This window comes from Choloepus didactylus, chromosome 1 (genome assembly GCF_015220235.1).
Source record: "Choloepus didactylus isolate mChoDid1 chromosome 1, mChoDid1.pri, whole genome shotgun sequence".
In the NCBI taxonomy this organism is placed as follows: Eukaryota; Metazoa; Chordata; class Mammalia; order Pilosa; family Megalonychidae; genus Choloepus; species Choloepus didactylus.
This window is the reverse complement of record NC_051307.1, coordinates 165,744,198-165,757,217: the sequence shown is the minus strand read 5'-3', so window position 1 is coordinate 165,757,217 and position 13,020 is coordinate 165,744,198. Positions and strand designations below refer to the sequence as shown.

Below are 13,020 nucleotides of genomic sequence, written 5' to 3'. Positions count from 1 at the left end.
TTGTCAGTCTGTGTTCTTTCACTGAAAAAATATATTATCTTCAGAACAAACCATACCACATTATTTGTGGAAAAATAGTCCATAAAAGTATAATTCATATTAATTGACCCGTCTTACAAACTGGTATTCTACCACCTTGTTCCTGGATGCTTTAGAAATGTTGACACTGTTAGTTCTCGGTTATCTGTTCTCGGTTATCTGCAGTAAGTAAGTATACCTCACATGGTTGCCATTACCAGCTTGAATCTTAAGCTTACTTTGCCCTTAAAAGAGATGTAATTAATAATTAATAGGAATTAATGATTGGTAATGTGTTTTTACCTGTGAGTAACCATTTTGAAACCAATTACATCTCTGTAGACAGAAATGAGAGGATTCTCCCCACCCAGAAAGTAGGAAAACATTGTATTGGTTTTTAAAGAAACTAAGGCAGCATTTTTCTTGCAAACAGAAGTCTGTCAGGCAACTCTATTTATGAGGGGGAAAAGAAGTATTTCTGTCTAAGCTTTAAAGAAATTTTTACAAACTCCTGGGAAGGAAAACAATTAGAATAGAAACGAACTATAAAAATAAAATGTCAGTTACTTTAAGCCCTGTAATGTAGAGCTTCCAAAAATCACATTAGATTTAAATAATTTTCTGCTTGTGTCCCTTAACTATATAGTTACATAGCAGCAACATGTATATGATTTTATTTTGAAGGTCTGTTTCACAGTATTTTAAGCTACATTGCATAGTACTTCAAGATGAGTTGGCTCCTGTGATATTTAATGATTTGACTTTTCAGCAGTTTTGAATCTAACTTTACCAAAAGTTACACATTGGAAAATTGAAACTTCTCAGTTGCGGGAGTTGGGGGAGAGCAGGCAGGATATAGTTTTGGAAGCGTGATTCTTCTTTCCATTTGCTGGCCTGAAAAGTCCTTCTTAAAAAACAAAACCAACAAAACGGACAAATAGACAAAACCCAAACCCACAGGCCTGACTCAGGATCTAGGAGAGATCGGCCTGACACAGATAAAGTGAACTTAGGCTGATCTCCAAAGTGACAACCAAAGAATAAAAGATGTAAACCCATGAAGACAAAATATGGGAAGGCTCAGGGTGCCATGTACCTTTGAAGGTGAGGACTAGGGTATTAACTCTTCCCTTTGTTTAGCCTTAGGCCTTAGTCCTCACCTTCAAAGCTAAAAAAAGGGGGAGCAGGTTGAAATTCTGAATAAGGAACATTATACCTTCCCCAAGTACCTTTCTACTGCTAGAGACCATGCCATTAGCACTCCCTTACTCCCATGGAATATCAGAGATCTGATCTGGGGGTGAAGAGTGGAGGGCAAGGTTAAGACATAACTGCAAGCTGAGGGATTACATAGTTTGTGGGCTGGCATTAGATCTTTTTCCTTTTCTTATGAGAAAAGGAAATATGAGACTCTCCCCAGATCATCCCCAAGTGTCTAATTCAGGGCTTATTATAACATAGCCTTCAACATATGTGTCTTGGGAGGAGGAGCAGAAGCGGTTTTTTTAGAGGGGGCGAAAGTTTTCCATTTGTGAGCCTTTGATCTTCAGATTCAAGTGCCACTCAAAGCCCTATGCTTAAGTAACTTTCCCAGGGATTTTGAGATATGCATGACACTTGTTTTTGGACTCATAGATATGTATAAGTTGAAATTTAAATTGAATTTATTTGGTATGTTTTTCTTCTTAGGATGGACCAGAGATTTGTTTTATGAAGGGTGCTTATGAACAGGTGATTAAGTACTGTACTACATACCACAGCAAAGGGCAAACCTTGACACTTGCCCAACAACAGAGAGATCTGTACCAACAAGAGAAGGCACGGATGGGCTCAGCAGGACTTAGAGGTAATGGCATTTTAAGTAGTCTCTTGGGTGGAAGGGTAGTGCCGCCTTTTAATTGCAAGTGGATTCATGCTTCACATCTAAGCTGTCTGATGTGGTAGAACTCTTGCCTTTTCTGAATTGTTATGTTTTAGTTGACTAACTGGCCCAATAGATGAAAAATTGGAAATGTAGCAAAATATGAAAACTCAGGTTCTTCCAGACCTGCAGTGGATCCTGAGTAGATGATAAGAAATTTTATTTTTAACATGTTTACTTTGCGACAAGGGAGATGGATAGATATAAAGTGATGTTATTTCATCGCTTTAGCTGTATTTACTTAATAGAACTAAAATACGTTCTTAAAAATTGAAGTTTTAAGTCCTTAATTTGTCCTTTTAAACTGAATTAATTACTAACTCTATCCTCATCTGCCATTTTTTTCCCTTGTTGTTCACCAGTGAGGTTAAGAAATGTCCAGACACTACTTAAGTTTATGCTTCTGACTGAACAGTGATGAGGAGAGTGTGCTCATTAGGCCAGTTGTTTTAGGGACATCGTGTGCAGGATTGGGGTTGGGGCCATGCTTGGTTCTTTACCTTCTGGATAGTTACCTGACTTGTGGAGTATATATGTATTTATAAAATGTCTCTCAAGGAAAGTGAAAGACTTGGCTTCCTTATTTTTATTATTTTAACAAATGAAAGTCAAGCACTACAATTCTTGGGAGAAAAGAAACAAGTTATATTCAGCAAGAGCTTTTCATTGGTTTTAATTTGGATAATTTATATAGGACTTTTGCTGTTATAATAAGCTAGGTTTGGAAACGTATCAGGGATGTGCAAATGGGGATATCCTCATGGCTTTATTTGAGGGCAAAGTTTTGTTACTCTTAGCAACCCATAACAAGAGGATTTCAATGACAGCATGGATTTAGAGACCTTTATTAAAGAAGTCTTAAAGGTCCATATGTACTCCCTGTTTTCTTTAATTTTTGGAACAAAGATTTGCACACTTTCTTACTTTGACTACCTTTTTTCATCTGAAGGGTTGTGGAGGATTGTATTTATGTGCTTTGGTGTTATAACATTGTGAAATAGGCTAGAGTTGGTAGAGGAGAGAAATCTTTGTTTCACAGGTCTTTTGGAAACATTCTGCCGGTGTCTCTCTTGCTTCATGTCTTAGTTTTCCACTCCTTATGTGCTGCTCCCCCTTTTCTTCCTGAATTTACGAGTGAACAACAGAAATAGTCATAATTTAAGTTGATATATATTTATGTTGCATCTTATAAAATTTAAATTGCCTAAAAAATCTTTTTTTTTTTTTGCTTGAACTTTTTATTTTGAAATAATGTCATGCTTAAAGGACATTGCAAAAATACCACCAAACCCATAGAGAACCCCATCATATGCCCTGCCGCCTACCCATAGTCACCAATTTTATCCTGCCACATTTGCTGTTTCATTCTATCAGTCCATCTGTCTGTCTTTCTATCTATAAAGCTTTCAGTCTATATTCCAGTTTTTTCATATGTCTCAGTAACATTTTTTCTCCTTAATTTTTACATACAATCTAGGATCATGGATTGCTTTTAATTGTGATTGTCTCTTTCGTTGCTTTTTTTTTTTCTTCCCAATTGTCGAAACATGTATAGAACATAAACTTTCCCATGTCAACCACTCCCAAGCAATACCGTTCAGTGGGATTAATCACATCCACAATGCTGTGCTACTTTCACCACCATCCATTACTAGAACTTTCCCATCAGCCAAAACAGAAACCCATTGTGTACATATGCACAATGGTATCATGCGTACCATTATGCATTAACTTAACCATCCCCCCCAAATCATCTGTACTCTACTTTCTGGCTTTATATGTTTGCATATTCTAGCTATTTCGGATAAGTGGAATATATAATGGGACGATATCTATCTTTCTGTGTGTGTCTTATTTCACTTAAAATGATGTCTTCAAGGTTTACCCAATGTAGTGTGGCATATAGCACAACATCATTCCTTTTTAAGGCTAATATTCCATTGTATGTATATACCACATTTTGTTTATCCATTCATCTGCTGATGGACATTTGGTTTGCTTTCACTTTTTGGCTGTTGTGAATAATGCTGTTATGAACATTGGTATACAGATATCTGTTCAAGTCCCTGCTTTCCATTCTTTTGGGTGTATGCCTAGACATAGAATTGCCAGGTCATATGGTAGCTCTATTTTTAATTTTTGAGGAACTACCAGGCTGTTTTTCCACAGCAACTACACCCTTTTACTTTCCTGCCAACAATGTACGAGGATTCCTATTTCTCCACATCCTCACCAACACTTACTTTCTGTTTTTTTTAAGTAATAGGTGCTCCATCATTGTGGTTTTGAGTTGCATTTCCTTAATGATTAATTATGTTGAGCATTTCTTCTTGTGCTTATCGGCCATTTGAAAATCTTCTTTGGAGAAATGTCTACTCAAGTCTTTTGCCAATTTTTAAATTCGGTTATTTGTCTTTTTGTTAAGTTGTTGGTGTTCTTTGTATATTTTGGATATTAAACCTTTATCGGACATAGATTTCCAAATATTTTCTCCCATTCTGTTGGTTTTCTTTTCACTTCCTTGATAATGTCCTTAGATGCATGAAAGTTATAAATTTTGATGAAGTCTGATTTATCTATTTTTTTCTTTTGTTGTTCATGCTTTTGTTGTAAAATCTAAGAAACCATTGCCTAACACAGGGTCCTGAAGATGTTTCTCTTTTTTTTCCTAAGAGTTTTGTAGTTTTCTTCCAAGAATTTTATAGTTTTGGTTCTTAATATTTATATTGTTGATCGATTTTTAATTTTTATGTTATGTGAGGTAAGGTCCCCTTTCATTCTTTTGCATGTGTTTATCCACTTTTCCCAGCACCATTTGTGACAAGAGGCTCTTCTTTCCCCATTGAGTGGACTTGACTGTCTTGGCAAAAATCAACTGGCCATGGATGTGTGGGTTTACTTCTGTGCTCTCAATTCTATTCCATTGATTTATATTTCTGCCCTTGTACCAGTATTACATGACTTTGTAGTTTTGTAGTTGAAGTTTTGAAATTGGGAAGTGTTTTTTTTTTTCTTTCTTTTTCCTTTTCTTTGTCAAGATGGTTTTGGCTATTTGTGGTCCTTTGCCCTCTTCCATGTGAATGCGATGATTAGATTTTCTGTTTCTGCGAAGAAGGCTGTTGGAACTTTGATTGGGTTTGCATTAAATCTGTAAATCACTTTGGGTCATATTGACATCTTGACAATATTCAATCTTCCAGTCAATGAGCACAGAATATCTTTCCATTTATTTAGAGCTTCTTATAATTTCTTTCAGTAATCATTTGTAGTTTTCTGAATACAAGTCCTTCACATCTTGGTTAAATTTATTCCTAGATATTTCTTTTTTTAGTTGCTATTGTAAATGCAGTTGTTTTCCTCATTTCATTTTGTGAATGTTCCTTGCTGGTGTTTTAGAAACATGCGCTCATCCTTAATTTTGAAATTAGGGTGTATTTTGTATTTGTGTTTTAGTCAAGGGCCCTCCACAAGAAAAAAGTCTACTTCTTGTCCCAAAGAGTAGCAGTAGTTCTTTTTAGTGCTAAAGAAGTAAACAAATAAATATAGGGTCTTTAAAGGAAACTAAGTTATCGAGACTGGTGTGCCTCTGGGATAGTGCCATCCCTCCACTGGAGTTTCTAGAGCTCATATCACTTTTTTAGGATTTGCTAACACATAAATTGATACTTAGTGTCCCCTTTTGGTACCATATGTGGTACTTAATGTGTAATTTGTGATGTTTTGTGTGTTTAGTCTAATAATATCCCAGTTGGAGGCACATCCCTTTCTTTGGTCCGTAAGAGTAGATACCAGAGGTTCCAGAATTGTGAGAATAAGTTAAATGCTATTTGGAAATGAATAGTACTTTTGCTATATTTTAAGTACCCAGGTGTGACAGGAAGCTAAGTATAAGTAATGATGTGTTGGTATTTATATTCTCTAAGAGAACCAAAGTTACAAATAACTGCCAGTTGACGTTATGAAAAGAATATTAGAATCTAAACTATTGTTGGTACTACTAGTTTTATAACCACTTTCCAGTTTATTGTGGCCTCCCCAGGATCATGTATGAAATTGATGCAGGCTGTGTATAATTACTTAATATTGCCTTCTCTTTAAGCTATTGAATTTTTCTGGAGACTTATACATTGGAAAGGTGAAGATTCATTAACAAGCCGTCTTCAAAGGTGTCTGTTTGAAATTGACTTTAAAGCTTGACAAACCCATAATTTCTCCAGATAATTAATTATATTTTGTAAAGAGTCAGTAATTTGTGTTGAAAGAGTAGGTATATATGGTTGCTATGTGAAGAAATTCTTTGTTGCTTCTCACATGACTTTTCTGCTTAACTGTCCTTGAGACTTAATTTTTAATAGCTTAAAGCAACCCATATTCACAACCATTAAAGTGTCATAACATGTTATAGTTTTGAATTTTAAAGATTATATACTACACATGATGTTATAGTTTTAAGTGATTTATTTGAGAAATGTTACTATCTGCAACTTTTACTTTATCAACTACATTCTAATGTTTTTGACTCACATTTATCATTATTTCCAAAGTTCTTGCTTTGGCTTCTGGTCCTGAACTGGGACAGCTGACATTTCTTGGCCTGGTGGGAATCATTGATCCTCCTAGGACTGGTGTGAAAGAAGCTGTTACAACACTCATTGCATCAGGAGTATCAATAAAAATGATTACTGGAGACTCACAGGAGACCGCAGTTGCAATTGGTATAATTAGGCTGATTCCTTTTGTTTTGTTTTTCTTAAAATACTCCATTGCATGCTTTTGTGAACATTTTCAAGAATTGTGTTTATAAAATGTTGAGATGATAAAATCTACTCATTTGTTTGCTCATGTTCTCTATAAAATTATTGACAAAAATTAAAATGTCATACTGTTGAAAATAGTTTAATATTTATGAAATCACATTTCTGTTTTATTCACAAAAGGGTAGTTGATTATTTTCAACCTTGTGATCCACCGTGCTGACAGACAAAAGCACCAGATCATGAACATCAAAGGAAACTTGAAATTTAGTTTTTCCTCTCCACTTGAGTATAATTTTCAAAGTAGACTTCTACCTAATTTGGAAGAAAATAACCTGTATTTATATTTCTGTTATCTCATCATATATATAATATCTTGTTTTAGTGGCATTTAATACTCCCTTAAGAAATATAAGGAAAAACATGAGTATGAAATTGAAATTAATTTCCCAGCACCTAGAAACTATAATTCATACTGATAAATTTAAGCAGTTTGCTAAACTCTATTAATTCTGATTTTATGAATTTGGAAAGGGGCTGGGACAAGAATTTTAAACTTTGGATAGGTTACTAGATACGCAATAATGTTAGGAAGAGCATACCTAGAATAACTCCTCAACGTTTATTTTCATTTACGTACAACTATATGATTGCCCCAGATCCACCCGCATTTTGTTTGGCTTTAGATACTCTACTTAACATGCACTCTGATCTTCATTACAGTTGAGCTGCTAAGCATTACTTGATTGGCTTAGCTTCTGTTCTTATGTATTTTTGCTTAAATAGGGCAAACTGCCTATTACATTAAAAAAAAAAAGTCAGATAAAAACCCCAGACTTTTTACTGATTCAGGTAAGTCTGTCCTACTAATAATTTGTCTCATGATCCCTTGATATAAATACTTTATTCGTACAAAGAAAGAGAGCATATATCTTAAATTATATTAAATGAGTGTTATGTTGACTTTCCCATCAAGCAAAAACAATTGATTAATTACATTTTCTCTTACTTTTTCTTTAGCCAGCCGTCTGGGATTATATTCCAAAACTTCCCAGTCAGTTTCAGGAGAAGAAATTGATACAATGGATGTCCAGCAGCTTTCACAAATAGTACCAAAGGTAGGTTTACAATAACCTTGTTCTAATAATGAAGGGCCTTATTCTGCTAATAATTTTAACAAAACTGTTTATTTGAGAAGAACTGGGAAAAGTCCACCAAATCTGTTAATGAAAATCTTAAGTGAAATCGTCTCATTCATTGCGTTAAGTCTTATCATTGAGAGTATTTATAATAATGTGAAGTGATCCTTATGAATATCAGTGCAAAAATACTAATTTTAGCGAGAACCGAGTTTCCTATGAGGAAAGTACCGTGGAACTTCAAGTGTAGGGTGAAGAGAGACTGCTTTTTACTTTTTGCCCTTTTGTTTTAATTTATCATGACTATGTAATGCTTTTTTAAAAATTGAGATATCATTTACTTAACAATAAAGTTTATCCTTGTAAGTGTACATTTCTGAGTTTCAACAAATCCATGCTGTCTTGTAACTGCCACACAATCAAGATACAGAACAGTTTCATCACCCTTTGTAATGCTGTTGTATTCCTTTGTAGTCAACTCTTGGCAACAACTGATAGGATTTCTTTTTCATTTTGCCTTTTTTAGAATGCTTTAGAAATGGGATTATACAGTATGAGCCTCTGAATCTGCTTCTTTCTTGTGGCTTAATGAATTTGAGATTTATCCTTGTTGATTGTGTGTATTAGTAGTTTGTTCTTTTTATATTGCTGAGTAATATTCCACTGTATGATATACCTTGGCTATTCACCACTTGAAGGACATTTAGGTTATTGGCAGTTTTTGGTGATTATGAATAAAGCAGCTATCAACATTTTTGTGCTGGTTTTTTTGAGTGAACATTTTCATTGGATAATTACCAGGAGTAATTGCTGGGTCACATGATAAGTGTATGCTTCAGTTTTCTAAGAAACTGCCAAGTTTATTTTTAGGGGGCTTTATCATTTTGCATTCCCACTGGCAGTATCTAAAAATTCTAATTGTTCTACATCCTCACCAGAACTTAGGATTGTCAGGTTTTCCTGTTCTGATACATGTATAGTGGTATCCAGCACCATTTGTTGAAAAGACATTTTTTTTCATTAAATGCCTTCAGTTTTTCTTTTTTAATACAATTTTATTGAGATATAATCATATAACATACAATCATTCAAAGTGTACAATCAGTTGTTCACAGTATCGTCATATAGTTGTGCTTTCATCACCACAAACTTTGAACATCTTCGTTACTCCAAAACATAAAATTTAAAAAAAAAACATCCAAAACATCCCATTCCCCTCCTCATTTACTGTTTTTCTAATACAGTTTAAGTTATATTCACATACCCTACAGTCATCCACATTGTACAATCACACAGTTGTGCATCCATCACTAGAATCAGTTTTTGAACCTTTTCCTTACTCCAAAATAAAAATAAAAGCAAAAAAAGAACCCCTAACTCTTTCCATCCCCTCTATCCCACCATATTCTTCATCTAATTTTTGTCCCCATTTTTCCGCTCATCTGTCCATATGCTGGATAAATGGAGTGTGAGCCACAACGTTTTCACAGTCACAGTCACGCTGTGCAATCCTCATAGTTATTCAGTCACCTTCATTTTATTTTTTTAATTCATTTTTATTAAGATATATTCACATACCATGCAGTCATATAAAACAAAGCGTGCATTCAGTTGTTTACAATACCACTATATAGTTGTGCATTCATCACCAAAATTAATTTTTGACATTTTCATTACCACACATACAAAAATAATAAGAATAAAATTTAAAGTGGAAAAGAACAATTAAAGTAAAAAAGAACACTGGGTGCCCTTTTTTTTTTCTCTTCCCCCATTTTTCTACTCATCCATCCATAAACTAGACAAAGTGGAGTGTGGTCCTTATGGCTTTCCCAATCACATTGTCACCCCTCATAAGCTGCATTTTTATACAATCGTCTTCAAGATTCATGGGTTCTGGGTTGTAGTTTGATAGTTTCAGGTATTTACTGCTAGCTATTCCAATTAATTAGAACCTAAAAGGGGTTGTCTATATTGTGCGTAAGAATGCCCTTCAGAGTGACCTCTCGGCTCCTTTTGGATCTCTCTGCCACTGAAGCTTATTTCATTTCCTTTCACGTCCCCCTTTTGGTCAAGAAGATGTTCTCCATCCCACAATGCCAGTTCTGCATAACTCCCTGGGACTCATATTCCATGTTGCCAAGGAGATTCATTCCCCTGGGTGTCACATCCCACGTAGGGGAGAGGGCAGTGATTTCACCTGCCAAGTTGGCTTAGCTAGAGAGAGAGGGCTACATCTGAGCAACAAAGAGGCATTCGAGAGGAGGCTCTTAGGCACAATTGTAGGGAGGCCTAGCCTCTCCTTTGCAGCAACAGTCTTCCCAAGGGCAAGTCCTGTGGTAGAGAGCTCAGCCCATCAAACCACCAGTCCCCTATCGGTGAGCACATTAACAACCATCGAGGTAGGACAGGCCAATACCCCTGCATTCTCCACCAGCTCTTCAAGGGGGCTCTGCATATTTTTTTCATTTTTTTTTTAAATTAACTTGTTTTTTTAAATCAACTATATCAAAAAAAAAAAAAAAAATTAAACATACAATAAAAAAAAAACATTTCAAACAAACCATAACAAGAGATTAAGAAAAAGACAACTAACCTAAGATAACTACTTTACTTCCAACATGTTCCTACTCTACCCCAAGAAAATAACCTAATATAGCAACATTTCTGTGAACTTGTTCCTACCATACACATCAGAAGTTAACAGACCATAGTCAATCCTGGACATTCCCAGAACGTTAAATTTACCCATGATAGCTTATCTGTTTTTATTGGGTTATCATTCCCCCCTTCCTTAATTGCTCTCTATCACTAGTTCCCCTACATTCTACATTATAAACCATTTGTTTTACATTTTTCAAAGTTCACGTTAGTGGTAGCATAAAATATTTATCTTTTTGTGCCTGGCTTATTTCGCTCAGCATTATGTCTTCAAGGTTCATCCATGTTGTCATGTTTCACGACATTGTTCCTTCTTAACAGCCACGTAGTATTCCATTGTATGTGTATACCACAATTAAAATGCCTTTTTACATGTAATGCAAATTATTTGTAGGAAATTATATTTGTAACAAATTATTTGTAGTAAAATCACACATGTTCTATCTCACAAAACAAGTTCATTAGTGTCAGGTTCCCCTGATGTGAGATATTTGTTTTATTATCTTGGATGCTCTGGGGAGACCCTGTAAAACCTCGTTTGAGGTACACAGGGGGTACACAAGTCCCCTAGGAAGCTCTGTAGGAGGTGGGCAGCATTCTTATGTTCAAGATGTTGAGAGTTCACATTTCTTGCTCTTGTTAATACTTTATCTATTTGTGCATATGTATGTGTATGTCCTTTAAAATAAATGGTTATCATCTGGAATTTATTTTATTAGCCACTTCCAAGCCATTTATTGACAGTTCTTTACTTCACATTTTTTACTTACACAACTACAAGTTATATAATCTAAAGAACTCTGAATTTTCTTAAATCATTTCTACCTTGAACCTAAGGCTTGTCTCTTTTTTTAATGCAATTTTATTGCAATGTAGTCACACACCATACAGTACATCAAAGTATACAGTCAGTGACTCATAGTATCATCACATAGTTGTGCATTCATCACCGCAATCAATTTTAGAGCATTTTCATTACTCCAGGGAAGAATTAAAAAAAAAAAAAAACGAAAACATAAACAAGGAAACCCCAAACATGCCATTCCCTTTAGTTTCAGTAGGTAGATTTTTCCCCATATGCCACTCTGTTATTAACTCCTTGTAAAAGCATTGTACATTTGTGCTAGTTCATGGAAGAACTTTTTAGTATTTGTGTTCATAGTCTCAGTCATCATCTACCACAAGATGTACTGAGTTATACAGTTACACGTTTTAAACTCTGGCTTTCCTTCTGGTGACATAAGACTCTAGACTTCCCCTGTCAACCACTTTCACAGTTCAGCACTGCTAATTATACTCAAAATGATTTGCTTCTGTCACCTCCATCCATTTCCATGCATTTAAATTCAACCTAGTAAAAAATTCTGCACATTTTTAGAAACCACTCCCCATTCTCCAGCCTCAGTCTATCTTCCTGGTAACTTATATCCTAGATTCTATGTCTGTGAGTTTACATAGTGTTCATATGAGTGAGGTCTTAAATATTTGTCCTTTTGTGCTTGACTTATTTCACTCAACATAATGTCCTCAAGGTTCATCTGTTGCATGCTTCAGGACATAATTCCTTCTTACTGCTTGTGCCAGTCTGAATATATTATGTCCCCCAAATGCATTATCTTTGATTTAATCTTGTGTGGGCAGACGTTGTCAGTGCTGATTAGATTGTAATTCTTAGAGTGTTTCTGTGGAGATGTGCCCCACCCAGCTGTGGGTGATGACTCTGGATAATTTTCATGGAAGTGTTGCTCCGCCCATTCGGGGTGGGTCTAAGTTGAGTCACTGGAGCCATATAAATGAGCTGGGGGGCAGAGGGAACTCAGTGCAGCTGTCAGTGATGTTTTGAAGAGGAGCTACAGCCAAGAGGGACACTTTGAAGAAAGCACAGGAGCTGTAGATGAGAGAGTTTGAAGACGGCCGTTGAAAGCAGACTCTTGCTCCAGAGAAGCTGAGAGAGGACAAATATCCCAAGTGCAACTAAGAGTGATGTTTTTGAGGAACTGCAGCCTAGAGAGGAACGTCCTGGGAGAAAGCCATTTTGAAACCAGAACTTTGGAGCATACGCCAGCCGCTTGCCTTCCTAGCTGACAGAGTTTTTCCAGACGCCATCAGCCATCCTCCACTGAAGGTACCCAATTGTTGATGCATTACCTTGGACACTTTATGGCCTTAAGACTGTAACTGTGTAACCAAAATAAACCCCCTTTTATAAAAGCCAATCCACTTCTGGTGTTTTGCATCCCGGCAGCATCAGCAAACTAGAACACTGCTGAATAATATTCCAATGTACATACCTACCACATTTTATTTATCCATCATCAGGTGATGGACACTTGGGTTGCTTCCATCCTTTGGCAATTGTTAATAGTGCTGCTATGAATATAGGTGTGAAAATGTCTGCTTGTGTCCCTGCTTTCAGTTTTTCTGGAAATATACTGAGTAACGAGATTGCCAGATTGTAGGGCAGCCCTATACTTCGCTTTCTGAGGAACTGCCAAACCGTCTTCCACAGTGGCTACACCATTTTACA

At 35.8% G+C, this 13,020-nt stretch overlaps 1 protein-coding gene across 6 annotated transcripts in view; it reads left to right on the top strand.

The window, feature by feature from the left end:
* The window catches only part of ATP2C1 (ATPase secretory pathway Ca2+ transporting 1), a 184,806-nt gene that overhangs the window by 152,688 nt on the left and 19,098 nt on the right, over positions 1–13,020 (top strand). For all 6 annotated transcript variants that reach the window (XR_005218209.1, XM_037844928.1, XM_037844930.1 and 3 more), the window contains 3 exons: positions 1,708–1,864; positions 6,484–6,654; positions 7,714–7,811. Coding sequence is in view for 5 of the 6 variants with exons in the window: in XM_037844928.1 (XP_037700856.1) it covers positions 1,708–1,864; positions 6,484–6,654; positions 7,714–7,811 (426 nt within the window). In the remaining variant the exon portion in view is untranslated. The remainder of the gene's footprint in view (positions 1–1,707; positions 1,865–6,483; positions 6,655–7,713; positions 7,812–13,020) is intronic.